The following is a 24,041-nucleotide window of genomic DNA, read 5'->3' on the forward strand; positions in this document are numbered from 1 at the left end:
CCAATCAGCCCATCTAGTCTGCCCAGCAAGTTTCCACACTTATTTTCCCATACTTATGTTTCACCAACCACCAGCTTCAGGGCTCTTGTTGGTAACTGATTCAAATTTCCTGTTATTGATGCAGAGAGTAATGTTGGAGTTGCATCAAAGGTGAGCATAAGGCTTATGGTTAAGGGCTGTAACTGCCGCATCAAGCAAGTTACCCCGATGCTTGTTTACCCAGATTGCACAGATCGATGCCTTGTTGGATAATGTCTGAATGTAAATCCTGTTTTCCTCACTTCCCCTGTTGAAGCAGATACATCACTTTGAAAGCATATACAGTGTTGCTATCAGGCTTAATTGGTTTAGGGTAGTAACCGCCATAATAAACAAGCTGCCCCCCCCCTGTTTATTTGTTTACCCAGATTGTGAAGGTCAGTCCTTGGTTGTTGTCTGAATGCTAATCCTCTTTTCCACATTACCACCTGCTGTAGAAGCAGAGAGCAATGCTGTGTATGCATTCAAAGTGATGTATCAGGCTTAATTGGTTTAGGGTAGTAACCGCTGTAATAAGCTAGCTACCCCCACGTTTATTTGTTTACCCAGATTGTGAAGTTCAGTCCTTTTTGGTTGTTATCTGAATGCAAATTCTCTTTTCCACATTTCCCTTTGCCGTTGAAGCAGAGAGCAATGTTGGGGTTGCATTAACTGAGCAAGGGATTTTTTTGAGTAAGGGTAGTAATCACCAGGTAGTAGTTAACATTCCAGCAACTCACCCCCATGGCTCTACATTCCCATCCTCTAGCCTTTATGGATCCACAGTGTTTATCCCACGCCGCTTTGAAATCTTTCACAGTTGTAGTCTTCACCACTTCCTCCGGAAGGGCATTCCAGGCATCCATCACCCTCTCTGTGAAGAAATACTTCCTGACATTGGTTCTGAGTCTTCCTCCCTGGAGCTTCAAATCGTGACCCCTAGTTCTACTGATTTTTTTTCCATTGTAAAAGGTTTGTTGTTGACCATGAATCATTAAAACCTTTCAAGTATCTGAAAGTCTGTATCATATCACTTCTATTCCTCTTCTCCTCCAGGGTGTACATATTTAGGTTCTTTAATCTCTCCTCGTAAGTCATTTTATGAGGACCATCCACCTTTTTGGTCACCCTTCTCTGGACCGCTCCATCCTGTCTCTGTCCCTTTGGAGATACGGTCTCCAGAACTAAACACAGTACTCCAGGTGGGGCCTCACCAAGGCCCTGTGCAAGGGGATCATCACTTCCTTTCTCTTACTAGATATTCCTCTCTCTATGCAGCCCAGCATTCTTCTGGCTTTAGCTATCGCCTTGTCACATTGTTTCGCCGACTTCAGATCGTTAGACACTATCACCCCAAGGTCTCTCTCCTGCTCCATGCACATCAGTCCTTCACCTCCCATCAAATACAATTCTTTTGGATTTCCACTCCCCATATGCATGATTCTGTACTTCTTGGCATTGAATCTCAGCTTCCATATCTTCGACCACTCTTCCAGCTTCCTTAAGTCACGTCTCATTCTCTCCACTCCTTCCGGCGTGTCCACTCTGTTGCAGATCTTAGTATCATCAGCAAAAAGACAAACCTTACCTTCTATCCCGTCCGCAATGTTGCTTACAAAGATATTGAACAGGACCGGTCCCAACACTGATCCTTGTGGCACTCCGCTTAACACTGCTCTCTCTTCAGAGTAAGTTCCATTTACCATCACACATTGTTTTCTGTCCATCAACCAGTTTGCAATCCAGGTCACCACCTCGGCACTCACTCCTAAGCTTCTCATTTTATTCACCAATCTCCTGTGCGGGACCGTATCAAAAGCCTTGTTGAAATCCAAGTAGATGACATCGAGTGCTCTTCCTTGATCCAATTCCTTGGTTACCCAGTCAAAAAAGTCAATCAGATTTGTCTGACAGGATCTTCCCCTGGTGAATCCATGCTGCCTCTGGTCCAGCAATTCTCGCGACTGTAGATAGTAACTATTCTTTCTTTCAACTGTGATTCCATTACTTTTCCCACCACTGAGATGAGGCTGACCGGTCTGTAGTTACCAGCCTTTTCTCTGTTCCCACTCTTGTGAAGCGGGACCACCACCGCTCTTCTCCAATCACTCGGCACCACTCCCGTTTCTAAGGATCTATTGAACAGGCCACACAGCGGACCCGCCAGCACATCTCTAAGCTCCTTCAATATTCTGGGATGAACCTCATCAGGCCCCTTATTAGAAAGGGAATGGTGAATAAAACGGAAAATGTCATAATGCCTCTGTATCGCTCCATGGTGAGACTGCACCTTGAATATTATGTACAATTCTGGTCGCCGCATCTCAAAAAAGATATAGTTGGAATGGAGAAGGTACAGAGAAGGGTGACCAAAATGATAAAGGGGATGGAACAGCTCCCCTATGAGGAAAGACTAAAGAGGTTAGGACTTTTCAGCTTGGAGAAGAGAGGACTGAGGGGGGATATGATAGAAGTGTTTAAAATCATGAGAGGTCTAGAACAGGTTAATGTGAATCAGTTATTTACTCTTTCAGATAATAGACTAGGGAGCACTCCTTGAAGTTAGCATGTGGCAAATTTATAACTCAGCGCACAATTAAACTCTGGAATTTGTTGCCAGAGTATGTGGTTAGTGCAGTTAGTATAGCTGTGTTTAAAAAAGGATTGGATAAGTTCTTGGAGGAGAAGTCCATTACCTGCTATTAATTATGTTGAGTTAGAAAATAGCCACTGCTATTACTAGCAACAGTAGCATGAAATAGACTTAGTTTTTGGGTACTTGCCAGGTTCTTATGGCCTGGATTGGCCACTGTTGGAAACAGGATGCTGGGCTTGATGGACCCTTGGTCTGATCCAGTACGGCATGTTCTTATGTTCAGCAGAGTCCCCATTAATTTTCCCATCACCGAGGTAAAGCTAACTGGCCAATAGTTTCCATCCTTCTCTCTGCTACTGCTCTTGTGAAGCGGGACCACAGCCACTGTTTACCAATCTGACGGCACCATTCCTGTTTTCAGGGATCTGTTGAACAGGTCTTTCAGTGAATCTGCCAGCCGCATCTTTGCTCCTTTTAGTATCCTGAGATGTACCACATTTGGCCCAGTGGCCTTGTCCACATTCCGTTTTCCTAGCACTTCCCATATAGTTTCTTCTGTAAATGGGGTTGCATCTATCCCCCTGTCTTCCATGCTCTTGTCAAGCATCAACTGTCCTCCTCCAGGTTCGTCTTTAGTGTACACCAAACTGAAGCATGTGTTTAATATTTCTTCTCTTTCTTAATCTTTCTCCACATATTGTTCCTTTCAGTTTTACAGTACCACCTCTGGCCCTTCTCCTTTCATTGATATATCTGAAAAATAAATTTGTTACCTCACTTTACCTCTTTGAGATCCTTTCTTCTGCTTGACATTTTGCTTTTGATTTCTTTCCTTATCTTCTTCAGCTACATCAGATATTCTTCCCTGTGCTCCTCTTTTTGAGATTTCTTGTATTTCTTGAATGCTGATCTCTTTGCCTTTATTATTTTAGTAACCTTCTTTGAGAATCAGATTGGTTCATTTTTCCTCTTATCTTATATTTTCTTATCTTACATTATCCTTACTTTTCTTACATAAAGATTGGTTGCCTTTGTAATAGCAATTTGTAATTTGGCCCACTGTTGTTCCACTTCACCCATCTTATTCCAGCCTTCTAGCTCCTCTTCAAATATATCTCCATTTTACCAAAGTCTATATTTTTGAAATTCTAAACCTGGATCTTTGTGTGTCTTCTGTCCCTCTTGACTGCTATATTGAACCATACTCTCTGATAATCACTGGTGCTCAAGTGAGCACCTACCCGGACATCAGAGACATTATCTCCATTTATGAGCACTGGGTAGAATACCATATATCTCCTAGTAGGCTCCATCACTATTTGTTTGAGCAAAGCCTCTTGTAGGGCATCCAATATATCTCTACTACTTGCAGATTCTCAAGCAGGGATGCTCCAATCCATATGAGTAGATTACAATCTTCAACAAGCAACACTTCTCCCTTCCTACCTTTTGGATGTCTTCAACCAGAGCTCTATCTATTTTTCTGCTTAATTAGGAGGTGTGTAGAACACACCAATGCAAATGGAAGTATCATTGTCTTTTTTTTTTTTTTAAGACAGCCCACAAAGCTGCTCCCCCCGGCCCCTGCATTTCAGTTGTTTTTTACATAAACAACTATTCCTCCTCCATTTTTCTCTTATATATTCTAACTGAACAAATTATAGCCTGGTATGGCTTTATCCCAATCGTAAGTATTACTCAACCATGTTTCCAGAATAGCCAAAATATCCAAGTCCGCCTCCACCGTTAGGGCTTGCATATCTGGAATTTTATTGCTAGTAAGTAACAGAAAAGTATAAGAGTTGTGCTACATGCATCCAAGCAGGTTCAGATCAGCTCCCAAAGCTTTTCTGCTACATTTTGAAGTTGGACAACATGTCAAAAAGTGACAGTAATTTTGGGCGAACAGTTTTGCGCAACCTTTTCTCCCAGTAGTTCACTTTTTACTGGTGGGGCCAGTTTGCTTATTTAGTAATTGCTCTGTTGTGCAGCATTCAGCTTTGGACTCCCCACTTGTCATGTCTAATTCAGTCTTGCTTGTCGGCAGAGAAAGCAAGTTTGCTTACTTGTAAACAGGGTGGAAAGCAGAATAATTTAGCCATGCTTAATTCATGCCAGCCTCCCTAAAGAGTCGGCTACATCACTTAAGTTTAAACTTTGAAATAGACTGAGGAGCTTAGGAGGCAGCGTGCATGCTCAAAGTGAGATGAGCTCTGAGAGGTGGGCCTGTTCAGTGCCATCAGATGATGACACGCCACATGACCTGACCAATTCATCCTGTCAAACCCTATTTACAGATAAGCAGACTTGGTTTACTTATGATATTTAGTGCTCAAAAAATGTGCACTAAAACGTTAGTAAAGCTGTGCTGTAAAATTAGTGCATCTCCATGCAAATCCTGTTTAAATGAAGGGATTAGCTATTACTCCCCATTAGGGCTTAGGATCCAAAGATAACTGCATCACACTGTCTTAACTCTAGTCTCGTCTGCATTTGATGATAATGTTTTGCATTGAAGGAAAGGGAGAGGGGTCATGCCAAAAAGTCTTACAAAAGAAATGTGGATGTCTTGTTTAAAGTATTGTGAAGTTTGTATAACTGTATCAAGTAAGCAGAAGACTGATAACTGATTTGAGTGACCCAAATGGGATCTTGCACTGTTTGTGTTATGCTTATGTTGTATAGTTGTATCCTGCAGAAATATGTTGGGTTGCTATTTTGGTTCTGCATATATTTTGAAATGGAGTTGACTCATATTGCATGAAGTTCTCAATCTAACAAAATGACAGTGGTGATCTGGACATCTCAGGTCTCTCTCTTACAGTGGTAATGTCACTCAAGTTTACAGGGGAAAAAACTGTTAAAACTAACACCTACAAATTAAAAAAAAAATCATCAGATAAGTGACAAAATAATTACTCTTCTACTTTACAGGAACAAATACATGGATATGGGGATTCTCAGGGTTCACTTGCTCAACTTCTCTCAGCCTCTTGCCCTTAAGTTGCTAAAACACTGTACTGTTATTAGCAATTCCTTTTGAACCCATGAGAACCAATCCAGATCCCCAGGAGTGGGACCACACACCAGCTCATTGTTATTCTGAGTATGGATTCCTCAGAGCCCTTCTGTTTCTCTATATGTAAGGCATCAGCCCCTAATCAGGCAGCCCCTGGTTCAGGGCCCATCAGTGCACTTTTTGCCCAAACACATTTTCAGCGTTTGAGTCCATTTCCCGCTATCTGACTGTAAGCAGATTTTTCTTAGAATCATTGAGCAGAGTTCAGAAATATCCAAGATATGGAAGCTATGGTTCAGGGTCCTTATAATTATATGTTAATAGTGGATGGCACTTAAAACATTTTTTTAAGCAGGCAATTTGATCCTTTTGCTTTGGCAATGGTTATAGTATAATTGTGTCTCGGTAGCAGGGTAATAACTCCTCCATATGTTTTTTCAGTCTGAGCTTAAAAGACCAGGAAGGGATAATCTTGACTCATAGCTCAGACATTGTTTGAATTTTGGCTGAGAAGTGATAGTTTTACATGACAAAGACTTGCAAAATCATAGTACTCAATTTATTAGATACATCACTTCCAGGTTATTAGTTCTGCCCTATGTGGAGAGAATGAAAAAGGGAAGTGATATAACTGTTTTCCATTTCAGTGAATTTCCTATAGGTTGGGGGAGGGGGGGATTACCATGAAAACCATTAATTGGTGTTAATTCTAAATCTAACCCTGTGTGTTTTGAACATTTTAGTGTGATCTGAATTGACAGGTAAAAGACCATGTAGACGTAGAGATAATACTAATATATTTGGTTTTATGCCCTTATTTAAAATAAAATACTTTTCATGCTTAACATAGGCTGAGAATGGTGCGTAATGGAAAGAATGGTGGACTCCACCTGACGCAGATTGCGTATTATAAGCGAACAGGTGAATACCATCCTTCCACCTTAACAAGTGAGAGAAGTGGCATTCGGAGAGCAGCAAAAAAGTTTGTTTTTAAAGGTAAGGATGTTCTCAGGCTGAGCCTATTTATTCTATGTATTAAAACATGGTTTGCAAAACAAAATATCTGACACTCTTGTATTTTTATCATCTTTTCTAACTAAAGTTTTGAAGATGTTCTGTCAATGGCTAGATATAAGGATTTTGTACTTACAGATATTAATAAGCAGAAGTGCAAGTAATGGTAGTATGTTTTCAAGCATACAAGAAATTAGAATTTTTGCACTAAACATACCATTCAAAATATTTTTCTTATAAATATTCAAATTATTTGTTGAACTTTCTTCACCATTAACTTTTAGCCCACATGCAAGATCTGTGCAGTAATTTTCCACAAAAACAAAATTACCTTGTCTATAAATGCAGCATTTTTCTTGTTTTGTCTATGGCTCAATCATAGGCATGTAGTAGATTTCTTCTGTTTTGAGTCTTATAAGAATTTTAAAAGCAAGAAAACCATAGCCAGTAACCACACTTATGTTGGAGGTATTATTATGAATGGAAAGCAGAAGTTTTCTAATGAACTGGAAAATTTGTATCTGAAGTCACAATGTGTAGTGACTTCAGATACATTTATATATATATACCGTATATTTGAAGCTTAAGTTTTCTAATTATCTAGGCTGAAAAAATATCATGTATTACTATTTCTCTAAATCCAGTTTGAAGTCTGTGTGCTGTGCTGCCAATTGACAAATTTTTCTTTCTTTTCATTTTCATTATTTAAATGTAAAAATTGTCCAGACTTCAGATCTTTTTAATACTTTCTCAAGGCAGTGGCTGGAGCCAGAAAAAATATCCTGGGATGTATGGAGAGAGGCATGGCCAGCACAAAAAAAGAAGTGATTCTAGTAACATAGTAAATGACAGCAGAAAATGGTCAATTGAGGTTGTCCAAACTGTTGTTTAAGGTAGTAACCGATAGTCTGCGCAGGTTATCCCAATGCAGAAATGTTACACTTAAAGTTATCACAAATCATTCCATTACCTCTTCCAGGAAGGCATTCCATGCTTCCACCACTTTGCCATAAAGAAATATTTTCTTACATTGTTCCTGAATCTTTCCCCTTGGAGTTTCATATCATGACCCCTAGTTCTAAATATTCCTTTCCATTGGAAAAGGCTTGATTCATGTGCATTATTAATATTTAAAAGTCTGTAACATATCTCCCTTTTCTCTCCTTTCCTACAGGGTATACATATTTAGGTCCTTAGTTTTCATCTCGTAAGTGTTTTGTTGTAGACCACCATACCATTTTGGTTGCCTTTCTCTGGATTCCTTTCATCCTGTCTCTGACCTTTTGAGATATAGTCTCCTGAACTGAATACAGTACTCCAGGTGGGGACTCACCAATGTCTTGAACAGGGCTATTACCACCTCCTTTTTTCCTGCTGGTTATGCCTCTCTCTGTACAGCCCAGCATCTCTGGCCTTAGCCATCCCTTTGTCACATTGTATTGCTACCTTCAGAATATTGGATATTATTAACCCTCCAGTGAGAGATTGTATGTGTGCACCCTATGCAAAGAGCTCCTGGCTTTCAGAGTACGAGTACGATCTCTGGAGGCTAGAGTGGCAGACTTGGAGGAGCTGAGGCAGACAGAGAAGTACATTGATGAGACCTTCAGGGACATAGTAGCCAAGTCCCAAATCCAGTCTGGCAGCCCCAGTGCTGCCTTGGATCAGAAAGGACTCCCGGTTGGAGAACATCACCCTGGTGTAGCAGGAAGTGATCCTGTAGCAAGGACCTGCTCTCCAGGTGATGTGTTGTCCTCTGTGCGAGAGGACAAGTCTCCCAGGGCTCCTACCCAGGAGGGATTGGTTAGGTCGGCCATTATAGTTGGTGATTAGATTATTAGAAATGTAGATAGCTGGGTGGCTGGTGCACATAAGGACCGCCTGGTAACTTGCCTGCCTGGTGCGAAGGTGGCGGACCTCACACGTCACCTAGATAGGATTATAGACCGTGGTGAGGTGGTTCCAGCTGTCATGGTACATGTGGACACCAATGACATAGGAAAATGTGGGAGAGAGGTTCAGGAAGCCAAATTTAGGATTTTAGGTAGAAAGCTGAAATCCAGAACCTTCAGGTTAGCATTCACTGAAATGCTTCCTGTTCTACGTGCACATCCTCAGAAGCAATGCAGAGCTCCAGAGTCTCAATGCGTGGATGAGACTATGTCCAGGAAAGAGGGATTTGGTTTTGTAAGGACCTGAGGAATCTTTTGGGGAAGGGGGGAGACTTTTCTGAAAGGATGGGCTCTACCTTAACCAGAGTGGAACCAGGCTGCTGGCACTAACTTTTAAAAAGGAGATAGAGCAGCTTTTAAACTAGAACAAGGGGGAAAACCGTCAGTCACTCAGCAGTGCATGGTTTGGAGGAATCTATCTTTGAAGGATGCTAATGAAATGAGCGTTAGAGCATCCCAACAGAGAGGTTCCTATAAAGGCAAACATAGTCCATGTGCCTATATGTAGAGAAATTACAAAAAAATGCACTTTGAAATGTCTGTATGCCAATGCCAAAAGTCTAATAAGTAAGATGGGAGAGTTAGAGTGTATAGCAGTAAATGGTGAGACAGACAGACATACTTGTGTTTGGGTGGATTCTTGGACACTATGACAGCTGACCACGCCCACGGGGGGCAGTCCCGTGAGGGACCACAGTGTCAGGCTAAACTCCGGACAGACAAACACAGATTTGAATCTTTTATTAAACAGTTTATGGAACCACCAGAGGTAGCAGTAGTGAGTAGTGGTTGTAGAGCCCGGCTGGGCCTGTCTCTCACAGAACGCTGGAACAGCGGATCTTCTGTTGAGCGGTGCTATAGTGGAAAGAGACTGAGAGATATGAGTACACAATAAGCTTAGCATTCAGAGTCCCAAATAGAAATAGGAGAGCTCCGAGACAGGGAGAGCAGGCCCTTGAGGAGCGAGTACCTGATCACTTAGAGCAGAGAGACTCAGTGGTGTTGTACTCACTAGCAGTAGCAGAGATTCCACTAGATGAGAGGTCTGGCACCGGAGCAGAGAGCAGGCCCTCGAAGAGCGAGTACCTGATTCTGGCAAAACAGTACTGTAGAGAGAGATGTTTTCTGTACTCATTGATTGTGACTGTAAGTTAGTTCTTCTAAGTAGAAGTAGCATGCAGCAACACAAGGAACATGGGCCCTCGAGGAGCGAGTACCGGTTTCCTGATAGCACCTGAAAGAAGCAGAGAGGCCCCCGAGGAGCAGGTACCCCGTTAGTGACCCCGAAGGGTAGTAAGAGTTCCAGGTAAAGCTGGAGTGGCAGAGTAGCTTAGGAACGGAGAGTGAATCCCATCCATACGAATCCTGTTGCTAACTCAACGAGTTAGCAAATACTGTAGGCAGATATACCCTGGAGTCATGACGACAGAACAGGGGGACGCCCCTGAGGTTTGCACCAACGTGAAGATAAAGATGAGGGCGGCGTGCGTGTGTGCGCCCTAGAGGTACCTTGAAGGAGAATGGTGGTAGGCAGCACCAAAGCCGGTCCGGGGATGCCAGAGAGAACGGCAAACAGACGCCACCGCGGCCATCAGTCCAAGGTGAGCGGGAAGAGCCGCAAGTAGAGAGAGGTAGGCGGGGCGAAGCCATCGAAGACCGGACGCAACAAATTGGTATCTCAGAGACCTGGTGGAAGGAGGATAACTATTGGGACAGTGCTATATCAGGGTACAAATTATATCACAATGATAGGGAGGATCAACTTGGTGGGGGTGTGGAACTTTATGTCCGGGAGGGTATAGAGTCCAATAGGATAAAGATCATACAAGACACTAAATGCTCAGTAGAAGCTATATGAGTAGAAATCCCATGTGTGCTGGGTAAGAGTATAGTAATAGGAATATACTACCATCCACGTGGACAAAATGGACGGACAGATGATAAAATGCTAAGAGAAATTAGGAAAGCTAACCAATTTGTCAGTGCAGTAATAATGGGAGATTTCAATTACCCTAATATTGACTGGGTAAATGTAACATCAGGACATGCTAGAGACATAAAGTTCCTGGATGGAATAGACAGCTGCTTTATGGAGCAATTGGTTCAGGAGCCAACGAGTGATGGAGCTATTTTAGATTTAATTCTTAGTGGAACGCATGATTTGGTGAGAGAGGTAACGGTGGTGGGGCCACTTTTGGAGCTGGGATCTTCATGAGCCACAGCCTTGCTGAAACTGCTAATTGCAATTTTGTTTATAATTTACCTGTGCTTAATGTAATAATGTTACTGTCAGAAAATAGGCCCCAGACAACTGTTCCGAAAAGAAAGACTTTTATTGCATGCAAGACACAGCTGAGAACAATGGCTCAGAAATCTGCGTGTCCCTCCCCTTCAGGAGCTGGCTCTTATACATTCCACAATCCTTATCTTTTACACATGCGTTCTACGCATTGCTGAGCAAGCATATCCCGGCGGAGGGGCTACTGACCCCCTCCTTAGACAACCTGGAACCTTCGTGAAACTTCTGCAGGAGATGCTGTCGGGACTTGCAGTTCTGGAAAGGAATTTGCGAGTCTGCAGCAATACAGCCCTTCACATAATACATCCATTGTTCTATTCTAGGTTACAGCAGTGAAAACTTATCAGAGAATAAGAACAGCGAAGCCAAAAATGAAAATGTGCAATGTGCTGACAGAGAGTTTCTCAATGTCCTAATTACAGCTGTACTGCAGGCAATAGACCCTCTATGAAGTAAGGAATTCTGGTACATGAAGTTCTGTTTGGCAGGAGTTTCAGGTTGTACTCTGTCAGGTCGAGATCTGGTCCGAGGAAGTTTTTCGTCTATTTGAGGAGACACCATTCTCCGCCATTTCAGTCCCGTCAGCAGCAGCAGGCCTGCACATGGGGAGAGCCCAGTGGATCCTGAGATCCCATTGGCTTCAGGTCACTCAAGATCTGTAGGATTGCTTCCAAGTAACTCCATCCCTCTGGGAGTCTTTATCTTTGTGTTGGGAAATTTCCACTTTGGAACAGGGGTTGTCCTTCCAAACTCCTCAGACTAAAATTATCCTATGAATGGATGCATTCTCCCTAGGCTGGGTAATCAGGTACACACTACAGGCTTTGAGGTATCAGCTGTCCAACACAAGCATGTTGATCCAGTCAACAGGTAACAATGTACTATGTCAACAAGCAGGAAGGTACACGCTCTTACCTCATGGGTCAAAAGGCGGTTCGGATATGGTTGTGGGCCCTCTCCCACGGGTTGGTGCTCAGGGCCACATATCCGGCTGGTATGGAGAGTGGGATAGCGGACAGACTGAGTCACTCCTTCAGACCCCACAAATGGACTCTGAACCAAGAGGATACAAACCAGCTCTTCCTTCTCTGGGGAAGCCTGGAGGTGGATCTATTCACAACCCCTTGGAACAGGAACGTTTCTCAGTTATGCTCCATGTGCAGAACACATGGCAAACTAGTTTCAGATGCTTTTGCCCTCCATTGAGGCCAAGTATCCTGTATCTGTATCTTCCAACTCCGCTAGTGACAAAGACTTTGGTAAAGCTCAAGGAAGGCAAAGGGTCTATGAATCTCATCAGCCGAGACAAGTCTGGTTTCCACTCTTTTGAGAGTTATCCATCCTGAAACCTATCAGACTGGGGAATTCCCCAGAACTCATCACCCAGGATTGGGGCAGATTGTGGCATCCCACCCTTCAGGCCCTGTCAGCACAGCTTGTATGTTGATTTTGCAACCCCTCAATCTCAGAAGATGCCTCGTGTCTTCATAGATTCCAGATAGCCTTCCACAGAAAAGTCCTGTGGACTGAAATGGAGGAGGTTTTCTGTGTGGTGTGAACAAAAGGCCCTAGACCCTTTCTCTTGCTTAAGACAAAAACTGCTTAACTACCTTCTACACCTCTCCAAAGCTGGTCTCAAGACCAACTCGATAAGGGTTTACCTGAGTGAGATTGGTGCATATCACCATGACGTAGATGGTAAACACATCTCTGTACAGCCTATAGTTGTACATTCCATGTGGAGTCTGCTTCGATTGAAGCTTCCCCTAAAACCTCCCACTGTATCCTGGGATCTCAATGTGGTTTTAGCTCAGCTCATTTAGAACCTCTGTGCTCATGTGATTTGAAGTACCTGACCTGGAAGGTCATATTTTTGCTGGCGGTCACTTCAGCGTGCAGGGTCAGCAAGTTCCAGGTCTTAGTGACTTATCCACCTTACACTAAGTTTTTCCATTATAGGGTGGTCTTGCGTACACACCTAATTTCCTGCCTAAAACTTCCATCTTAACCATCATCTTGCCAACATTCTTTCCCAGGGCTCAGTTGCACCAAGGTTAACAAGCTCTGCACAGTTTAGACTGCAAAAGAGCCTTGGCTTTCTATCTGGAGTGGACAGAAATCCATAGATAGTCCACCCAGCTTTTTGTTTCTTTTGACCAGAACAGGCTAGGATTGCTATTGCCAAGCAGATGCTTTCCAGTTAACTAGCAGACTGCATATCCTTCTGTGATACTTAGGCCACATTGCATCTTGGGCATCATGTCAAGACTCACTCTGTTCAAGCCATGGCATGTCGGTGGCCCACTTTCGAGTAGTTCCTATGGAGATCTGCAGAGCTGTAACATGGAGTTCCATCCACTCATTCACATCGCATTAATCTTTGGATAGGGATGAGTGATGTGACAGCAGATTTAGCAGATCTGTCCTTCGGAACTTTTTTGAGGTTTAGAACCCCATTCTGTTAGACATTAGATTAGGGTTCATTATTTTGGTTCAGGCTACCTCCTTCTGTTATCAACAGAACATTGTTGTGCCCATTGACACCTGTTTTGTTGGTCTCCTTTTTCGTGTGGGGGGACACCTGTAGCTAGGAATTCACTCCTGTGTGAAGACTGACATCTGCTTGTCCTCGAAGAAAGCACAGTTGCTTATCCTGTAACAGTTGTTCTCCAAAAACAGCAGGATTTCAGTCCTCACAAGACCCACCTGCCTCCCTGTAGAGTTAGGTCTCCACTTTGTGGGTTTTTATGCTTTAATTGTTATAAGATTGAAGAGACCCCATGTGGTATAATACATGCCTGAGCCTGCTCAGAAAGGCTCAGTCAGAGTTCTAGAAACTTTGAAATAAGTTTTTCATACTGGGCTCCATCGGATGATATCATCTATGTGTGAGGACTGACATCTTGCTGTCATCTGAGAGTATGTTACAGGTAAGTAACTCTGCTTTTTAACACACTGCCCATTTTTTAGTTCTGTATTGAGTTTATTTGTTAATTCAGGGGTTTTATTCAAGTATATATTGAAATTTGGCTTGAAAGGTTGTTTTACTTTAGATTTTATGCATTTAATAGTCACTTATTTGTTTAATTTATGCATTTTGTTGCTTTCCCAGGTTTTACTTTTGTGATATTTTGTAAACGTTAAGCAAAGTGTTTGCTATTAGAGGAACTGGAGGTTTTTTGACTCTCAAAGTCTGTCTTGGAAAGGTTTAACTTTAAACCTCTTTAAAACAGTTCCCTCAATACATATTCCTTATAGGTAGTTCAGCATAATTTTGGTGGTGCTCCTTCTCAAACACTGCAATAAGTTCTAAAAGGATCATGGCAGAGTTGATGCCTTTTTCTAGGTTATAACGAAGGTTATTAATTAAGGCCAGTAAATTAATCTGTGTGCTGTGGCCAGATTTAAAACCAGGCTGACAGGGATGCAGTAATTTAAAATTCTCCAAAAATGATTCAGTTGAAAATTCATAGCACTTTCAGTGACCTGAAAAGGATATTGGAAACTGGCCTATAGTTATTTAGAGTTGTAGGATCGAGTGAGAGCTCCTTAATCAAAGACCAAAACTGCTTCCTTTAAAAATTTTGGTTTGTATACATTCATCCTGTAAAGATGTTTCAATTTCTTACTGGATCTAAAAGGCCATCTTTTGCAACTTTCAGGACAGGCTACTTCTGGCAGCTTCCTTAATACAATCAATGCTACTTTTCTTAGAATAAATAAATAAATAAATAATGGTGCTAGGTCAGGGCCAGCGGCGGCATCCATTTTTCACTTTTTCGCAATGGGGAAAACAAAAACAGATAAATATTCCAGGTCAGTGAACTGACAGAAAATCACCTCCGAACACAATCATTCATTTTCTTGAAGCAGGCTTTTCTCAAGTTGAAGACTGAGTGTTTTCATTGATCCAAAAATCTTTTCACAGCACACACAAGGGCATCTCCATTAAACCATGTTTACTTAGAAATTTCTTCTTATAGCTGGATCCAGGTAGGCCCTGCACTTTTCTTGCATAGAGATTCTTGCCAAAGTGTCTGCTAAGCCCAGATTGGTTTTGGCTTGATAGATAAATGTATACCAGGAGGTCAGTACTTTATTATTGTATTCGTGGGGATCCTGTATCTCAATTCTCTTCCTGTAACTTCAGTGACTTTTTCTCAGTTTGCCAGCATTACGTCCAAGCTAGCCTTTCCAAGAATAGGCTGCTCAAGTAGTTTCTCGAAAATTTCTCTTGCATGGAGTTCCATATTACTCAACTTTTAACTAATCTTGCAACATATATTCTGCTCTCCTGCATAAAGTAAATTTAATTTCCCCACTTTAGCACCTATCCTTGGCAATATGTTTTTATGGATTCTACTATGTCCTTATTTACTTCTTTCCCTTGTGATGATGGCCTGTAAATTATACTTGCATAAATATTAGCCCCTTTTGGATTTTTCAAGACAATCTATAGCAACTTGGCTGTTTCTTCCTTATTTTGTACCTTGTTGACTTTTAGGTTGGCACTGTTATGCTTCCTCATCTTTTATTTTTTCTTAAGAGTAAATCTCGGTTTGGCCATCTCCCAGTCTTGATAATCATTAAACCATGATTCTGTAACTGGAAAACCATCTGGATCCGGTTGCAATCTGGTGGCCAGTGAGTTTACATGGACATAAGCATTTGGATATATGATTTCAAGATGTTTTGGCCTCCTTTGGTTTTTTTTAATCTCTTCCTTTCTTAGCATCCAGGCAGATAAATCCAGAAACAATGGGTTATGTACCTCTACCAGTAGATGGAGACAGAGCAAAGCTGACATCACAGTATATATATATATACTTTCAGTGACATCAGCCTGCCTGTATTCTCCATCTTCAGCAGATGGTGGATGTGCATCTCTCTCCTGGGGATTGCTTTAAGTTTTAGAAGGAGAAAAAAATAAAGAAGTAAATTTAATTTGCCTCTCTGTCCTATGGTGATACCAAATTATCCCTTCCCCAATTGGGAATTCCTGAGGTGATTTCCGTGATCTTTCAGATGAGTGCCTTGGTCGAGTAGCTGGTTATTCAGTCAGTGTGGACTTAGCTATTGAAACAGCTGAAAGGCATCGGGTGCAGGAAGCCAAGCGCACCGTTGACAGTATATGCCCTCTCTCCCTGAAGCTGGAGACCGACTCTGTACTCAGCCACAGCGGGCTGATCTCAGGTAAAGCTTTAAAAAAAAAAAAAAAAACTGAGGAGGAGGGTTTTTGTGTAGGGCTTCCTCCTGTCTCTGTGCTTGGCATACCAATCCAACATTCATTCCCACCCCCGAGGGAGTTTAAGGAATGTGGGCAGTCTGACAGGTTGAGTGGCCCTTTTGCGCTAATCCCCATTCTTAGGCTTTTCTCTTTGGGGGATGCCTATGTAGATCTTTTCTCTTTGGGGGATGTCTATGTAGATCTTAACTTCCCCTCTTCTGTTTCCAAGCTTAATTTAGTAACCCTCAGATATGCAGTGTTAGATATTAGCATTCATAGAGGCCCAGAGGAATACCTTACTGACAAACCGTTCATCAGTCTCCCTTTGCACTTGTTATTACTCTCTTATACATCCTTAGGAGAGAGAAGAGCTACATTGTAGCTTCAGTTCAAGAGAACAGAGATGCTTATGAGATCATATTGAATGTCTGTATTGCAGTTTCTGTGTGTATGTGGTCCCCCTCCCTTTAATATTGGAATGCCTAGACCTAGTTGCAGAAACTTTTAAGTCAAATTAGGTGCCCAAGAAGCATCAGAATTTTGTAGTTTTGAAAGTTTGTGAGTGATTTACAGGGGCATAAGAGATCAAACTTGGCACATTTACCATAAGGAAATCTTGAGAATTGAACCAAAGCTATTTAGAATGTTATAGCTTGTACCGGTTTCTCCTTGAAGTCACTGTGCTTTGCACCCACTGAAGTCTAAAGAGAAAAATATATTGTACATTTAAAAATATACATTTTCCTAGCGTGTAGCAGATAGACTCAGGACCAATGGGTATAGTGTACTCCTTCTAGCAGTTGGAGACGCATCAGATTTCAATCTGACATCAGCCCCTAGTACATATACCCCTGCAGGAAGTGCAGCTCTTCAGTATTTTCCATATCCATAGCAGTTAGGGACTATCTGCACGCTCTCACAGCGTTAGAACAAATTCAAAGAAGAAAATCCAAATTTTAAAGAAGAAACCTACCTGAAGCCGAGCCCCGCTCTCCTGCGGTGATACCCTCTGGTCCCTCCCCCAGTTGAGATTCCCAAGGTGATTTCCGTGGTCCCTCGGAGGTAAGCCTCGGTCCGGCGGCCGAATCGCGGCAAGGACCTAGCCCCTGATCCTCTGGCGCGGCTGAGAGGCAGCGGGTGCACCCTCGAGCGCAGCGGTGAAGGTATTTGCTTTCTCTCCCCGCAGCCGGAGACCGCCCGGGACGAAACCGGGAAGCGTCGAAGACCAGGTAAGGTAGAAATCTTCTGCTTGAATCCGGTGTCCGAGGATCGAGGAGGAGCACAGGTCGCTGGCCGGGACCACTGCCACCGGGTTGATCCACCCTAGCAGGGCCAGGCCCCGGTTATTTCCAAGGGTCTACCCACGTGGAGACTCTCCGAGGGGGTCGCCATATTGCCTGCGTACTCGTCGTTGCCATCTTGGCCCTATTTGCCGCGCCGTTCGCCCCGAGTGCACAAGTCCAACCTAGGCGCACAAAGCACTTGTGCGCATAGTCTTACACGCACATCAGGAATTGCGCGCATAAGTTGCACGCACAGAGCTGGGTGCATATCTATGGCTGGGCGCACAGCTATGCGCACAACTTACACACTTATCTTAAGCGCACGGCGCGCATAAGAGTTTACGCGCCGACAGCCATGGCACCTCCAGAAACAGAGATAAAAGCTCAAGGCCTCTGCCCAGCATGCCACATCAGAGCCGCACAAAGCGAGGAGACAGACACCCTGTGCACACAGTGCGAGGAGGCCCTGAGAGATCCAGCTCAGGGCCAGTCCCACCCAGGGCCGAGTTCTAGCTCCTCAGGGGGTACCCCGGACCTAGCCAGGGGGACCTTCCCACAGACGGGGACCCCCAAGGAACCAGCGCCTCTCAGCTTTGACCCAGCGTCGATCTCATGGGTGGAGTTCTTTAAGGGGATTCAAACCTTTGTTCAAATGCAAACTGAACCTCTGGCTGTCCAGCCACATGCTCCACCGGAGGACCCTCATGCCCCAGGCCCTTAAAGTCCTAGGCACAGGCTTCCGCTACCCAGAAGCCCCACCTATGGGGACTCTGACATCTCTGAGGAGGAAGCCAAATCCCTAGAAGAGGGGGAGCTCCCCCCGGGGACAGAGCCTCACCGAACCAGAAGATGCTTCTTCACAAAGGACGAGCTCCCGGACCTGGTCAACCAATGCCTGACGGAGCTCGCTATCCCGGGCCCAGGGACTTCGGGAGAACCTAAACTGAACCCCCTTCTGGAGGGTCTTTGACAGACTTCTCGCCATTTCCCTCTGTTACAAGCAGCACAGCAGCTGATTGACCTGGAATGGAGTGCTCTGGAGTCCACATTCAAAGGGGGACGAGCCTTGGCAGCCCTGTACCCCCTGGACCCGGCAACCAAAGATCTTCTTGCATGCCTAAGAGTTGATGCCATGGTCTGCGCGGTCTCTAAGCGTACCACTATCCCAGTGGAGGGAGGAGCTGCGCTCAAGGATGCACATGACTGGCGTCTGGAGTTCATCCTCAAACAGTCATTTGACGTAGCCGCTATGTCTCTACAAATTGCGGCCTGCTGCACCGTGTTGACACGTGCCTGCTTATCATAAACCAGGAACAACACCCCGGGAGAGACATGGAACCAGCAGTATCATTCCTCGCGGGCGCTGCTTCCGACCTAGTGTGCACAGCGGCCAGAGGAGTGTCACCTGCGGTGGCGGCCAGAAGGCAACTCTGGCACCGAAGCTGGTCGGCTGACGCATCTTCCAAAACGCGCCTCACAAGGATGCCCTTCAAAGGATCCCTCCTGTTCGGCAGCAAACTAGAGAAACTGGCCGACAAATGGGGCGAGTCCCCATTGCCGCGCCTGCTGGAGGATAAGACAAAGAGAAACCAGCAACCCTTCCCCAGGTCCTCCAGGGGCAGAGGTTCACAGCGCTTCAATCCTTACAGGAGCAACTATCAAGCCCCCTGCCCTTCGGGCAGGAACCAGTCCTTTTGGACCAAGCACAACAAGAGGGGAACCAGCTCGGGTGCAGGCCCCAGCCGCACCCCACAATGAGATTCAGCCGACCCATCCAAGAGAAGAAGCCATAGGGAGCAGACTAGCCCTATTCTACCGCAGATGGGTCGAGATAACTTCGGACAAGTGGGTCCTAGCCATCATTCGGGAGGGGTACTACCTGGATTTCCTACGAACCCCTCGGGACAAGTTCATGGAGTCCCCCTGCCACGACCCCTTCAAGAGGGCGGCAATGGAAGCTACACTGTCCAGACTACTGGCCCTCGAGGCCATAACCCCAGTGCCTCCACAAGAAGTAAATACTGGACATTATTCCAATTATGTTATCATCCCCAAGAAAGAGGGAACATTCAGGCCCATCCTGGACCTCAAGTCTGTCAACCGCCACCTCAGGATTCCCTGCTTCCGCATGGAAACCCTACGATCCGTCATAAGGGTGATACAACCGGGAGAGTTTCTCACATCCCTGGATCTTTTGGAGGCCTACCTACACATCTTAATTCATCAGGAACACCAGCGCTACCTACGCTTCAAAGTCCTGAACCATCACTACCAGTTCCGGGCACTACCCTTCGGGTTAGCCACACACCCCGGACATTCACCAAGGTAATAGTAGTGGTGGCGGCAACACTGAGGAAGGAAGGAATCCTCGTTCACCCATACCTGGACGATTAGCTGATCAGGGCAAAGTTACCGGAGGAAAGCTGCCAAGCAACCAGCAGAGTCATAACTCTACTGGAAAGCCTAGGATGGGTAGTCAACACAAACAAAAGCTCCCTACAGCCCTCAGAGTCGCTGGAATACGTAGGAGTCCGATTTGACACCAAAGAGGACAAGGTCAGCCTGACCCCCCACAAGGAGATCAAAATTGTGGAACCGGCTGCAAACCTTGCTGAACGATCCACGTCCCACAGCATGGGATTACCTGCAAGTCCTCGGGTTGATGGCATCCACCCTGGAAGTTATGCCATGGGCACGAGCCCACATGAGGCCCCTACAGTGCTTACTTCTATCACGGTGGAGCCCACGGTCCCAGAACTACACCGTACGTCTATCACTCCTGGGCAGAGTTCGGACCCAGCTACGGTGGTGGCTACAGTCCAGCCACATGAGCTGGGGATCAAGACTAACCTCCCCAACCTGGACCCTACTTACCACAGATGCCAGTCTACGAGGATGGGGAGCACACTGCGAGGAGTTAACTGCCCAAGGGCAGTGGAATGCAGAAGAAGCGGGATGGAACATCAACCGCCTAGAAGCGCGGGCAGTCAGAGTAGCCTGCCTGCGGTTCGCTCACAGACTTCGAAACAAATTGGTCAGAGTAATGTCGGACAGTGGCCTACATCAACCGGCAGGGGGGAACCAGGAGCCAACAGGTGTCCCTAAAAATAGACCCCCTGATGGCGTGGGAGGAAGCAAACCTCCACCAGATATCTGCCGTCCACATCGCCGGGAAAGACAACATCACGGCAGACTTCCTCAGCAGGGAACGACTAGACCCAGGACATAAGCACATAAGAAATTGCCATGCTGGGTCAGACCAAGGGTCCATCAAGCCCAGCATCCTGTTTCCAACAGAGGCCAAAACCAGGCCACAAGAACCTGGCAGTTACCCAAACACTAAAAAGAACCCATGCTACTGATGCAGTTAATAGCAGTGGCTATTCCCTAAGTAAAATTGATTAATAGCCATTAATGGACTTCTCCTCCAAGAACTTATCCAAACCTTTTTTGAACCCAGCTACACTAACTGCACTAACCACATCCTCTGGCAACAAATTCCAGAGCTTTATTGTGCGTTGAGTGAAAAAGAATTTTCTCCGATTAGTCTTAAATGTGTTACTTGCTAACTTCATGGAATGCCCCCTAGTCCTTCTATTATTCGAAAGTGTAAATAACCGAGTCACATCTACTCATTCAAGACCTCTCATGATCTTAAAGACCTCTATCATATCCCCCCTCAGCTGTCTCTTCTCCAAGCTGAACAGCCCTAACCTCTTCAGCCTTTCCTCATAGGGGAGCTGTTCCATACAGGAGAATGGAGGCTGTCGTCCACAGCCTTCAAAATGATAGTGAATCGGTGGGGGACACCGGACATGGACCTTCTGGCAAACAGATCCAATGCCCAAGTATCCAGATATTTCAGCCGCAGCCGGGAACCGCAGTCCCACGGGATCAATGCCCTGGTATAGACCTGGCCACTGGGGACTCTACTATACGCCTTCCCGCCGTGGCCCCTATTGGGCACAATCATTCACAAGATAAAACTACACAAGGGACTAGTTCTGGTGGCTTCAGATTGGCCAAGAAGACCCTGGTACGCAGACATGAGAAGACTGCTGGCAGGGAACCCCCTACCCCTGCCCCCACACAGGGACCTGCTACAACGAGGACCCAGCTCAATTCTCTCTTACGGTCTGGCCATTGAGAGGGCCCGCCTGAGAGAGAGCGGATACTCGGGGGCGGTAAACGACACTTTCCTCTGAACACGCAAGTTCTCCACATCGCTAACGTATATAAGGATCTGGAGAGTATGTGAAGCCTGGTGCGAAGACCACAACATCAAGCCACGCTCATTTAAAGTTCCTGTGATCCTGGAATTCTTACAGAATGGACTACAGAAGGGTCTGTCCCTCAACTCCATCAAGGTACAGGTGGCTGCATTGTCATGCTACGGCTCCAAGAGTGAGGGCGACAGCATAGCTTCTCACCCTGAAAGGAGTCAAACACATTCGCCCACCACTAAAGTGGCCGGTACCTCTGTGGAATCTCAATCTCGTTTTGGACTTCCTAGCGGGAAACACCTTCAGACCCCTCCGAGGCCTGTCCCTCCGCCTGTTAACTTTAAAGACGGTGTTTTTGCTGGCGGTGTGTTCAGCCCGCCGCATATCGGGACTACAAGCACTGTCCTGCCATGAGCCGTTCCTCAGGCTCACCCCGGGGTCCATCCAACTACGTACTGTTCCTTCCTTCCTCCCCAAAGTGGTCTCACACTTCCACCTTAACCAGACCGCTACCAACGACAGATGGCTTGCAGAATTCGGAAGAAGCCCGTAGTCTTCGCCACCTCAACATCGGCAGACTCCTATCCAGATACCTGGAAATGTCCGAACCCGTACGAAAAACGGATCACCTTTTTGTCCTTCACAGCGGAAAGAAACAAGGGGAAGCGGCCTCGCGGGCAATCATCGCCCGCTGGATGAAGGAAGTCATCAAGGTGGCCTACATAGAAGCTCACCAAGGCAATACAATACTGAGGGAAATAAATCACAAATCGATTCCCCAATATACACTATCACCCAACACAAAAGGAGAACCTTAACTATTAATCTCATATATAATTTTAAAACACATGTATTAGGATGTATTATTCTTAATAAAACCCCCTAAATACATATAATATAATCAGCCACACATTAAAACATCACATACTGAATAGCATATAGGCAGTGAACAAATATAATCATCAATTTATTTAACACATCATTTCTAGCACCATATCATAATGTTTTACATTGACTCCTATATAAACATCATGTACTCAATAAGATCTCATCTCAGTCATCACATGTAGTTCATTAAAGTGCTTTTCAATGCAGATTCCAGTAGTTTTCAACTCCACGGCTTTCCTCCATTAATTACTGCCACAATGTGATTCAATAAGTACTGCTCAGTACTAATCCCCGACGAAGATCTTCGTTTCACCTGTCAAGCAGGCTTCCTCAGGGGAAAAACTTCTAATATCCCTATAACAACCAAAAACAAAACAATTTACCAATTCCCACACAAAAACCACTCACTACATACAAATTCTAATTATAAATCCTTACCATGTGAGTTCATCAACAGAACATCACAATTGTTGTTTCCAAACCACAAATTTCTTAAAGAATTTAAATTCACTTCATCTTCAACAATTCTTATAGCGATTCCTCAAACGGTCACAAAACTGCAACCACAAATAGTATTCTCAATCATTAAATAAACTCTTGAAAAAAGGAAGAGTAAGCACACATATTACTTGAACAAACACTACCACCACATACCTTCACAAACCAGAAGTGCCATCACCACTTCCTTTCAGCAGGATTCCCTTCTACAAACCTTAAGCCACTACCCACTCTTTATATATCCACCAGCCACATCAATCTCCAATTAAACAACCAATACCAATGTAATAGTCAGCAATTATTTATTTCTACAAACAATCGTAGTTACCCACGGGATCACCACCCAAACAATCACCCTAATCCGCTCTAAAAAACTCAAAAAAGGTTAACAAATGGTTTAACAAAAGCTGACAACTCCATCACTGAGGCAAAAAGTTATTTAATGAAAGCACCCCATTTAATTGGACCATTGAGTCCATAAGGGCTCACAGTGTTCCAATTAAAGATGTAACGTTGTTCAACACGTCTCAAAATTGATGATAAATCACCCCCAAACTCAAGCTTAATCTTTTTAATCACAAAGAATTTTAATTCTTCTATCGAATGACATTTATCCAACCAATGTTTGACTAGCGGAGCATTCTCAACACACAACCTGATTCTACTTCTATGTTCACCAATACGCAATTTAATGGCTCTAGCAGTTTGTCCAATGTAAATAAGCTGGCATGGACAAATGATTACATAAACTACACCACTAGAGGCACAAGTGAACAATTCAGGAATCACATAAGGGTGTCTTAAATTGGAATGAGAAAACACTTTCAATGGTAAAACATGATCACAAACAGAACATGATCCACAAGCCAATTGTCCCCGTTCAGAATTTGCTACGCTACATAGATCTCTACTTTGTTTCAAATTGTCCCACAAATTATTCCGTTTTTTCAAGGAAAAAATCGGTTCATCAACAAAGATCTTCAGGGGGGATAGCACATGCCAATACTTTTTAACAATATCTTTA

The 24,041-nt window shown here is 44.4% G+C and overlaps 1 protein-coding gene across 2 annotated transcripts in view; it reads left to right on the plus strand.

The window, feature by feature from the left end:
- GIN1 (gypsy retrotransposon integrase 1) overlaps window positions 1–24,041 on the plus strand; it is a 133,619-nt gene that overhangs the window by 9,134 nt on the left and 100,444 nt on the right. For both annotated transcript variants that reach the window (XM_029572632.1, XM_029572623.1), the window contains exon 2: window positions 6,484–6,629. In XM_029572632.1, the coding sequence (XP_029428492.1) occupies window positions 6,491–6,629 (139 nt within the window). In that variant the 5' untranslated portion in view covers window positions 6,484–6,490. The remainder of the gene's footprint in view (window positions 1–6,483; window positions 6,630–24,041) is intronic.

Source organism: Rhinatrema bivittatum, chromosome 1 (genome assembly GCF_901001135.1).
Source record: "Rhinatrema bivittatum chromosome 1, aRhiBiv1.1, whole genome shotgun sequence".
NCBI lineage: Eukaryota > Metazoa > Chordata > Amphibia > Gymnophiona > Rhinatrematidae > Rhinatrema > Rhinatrema bivittatum.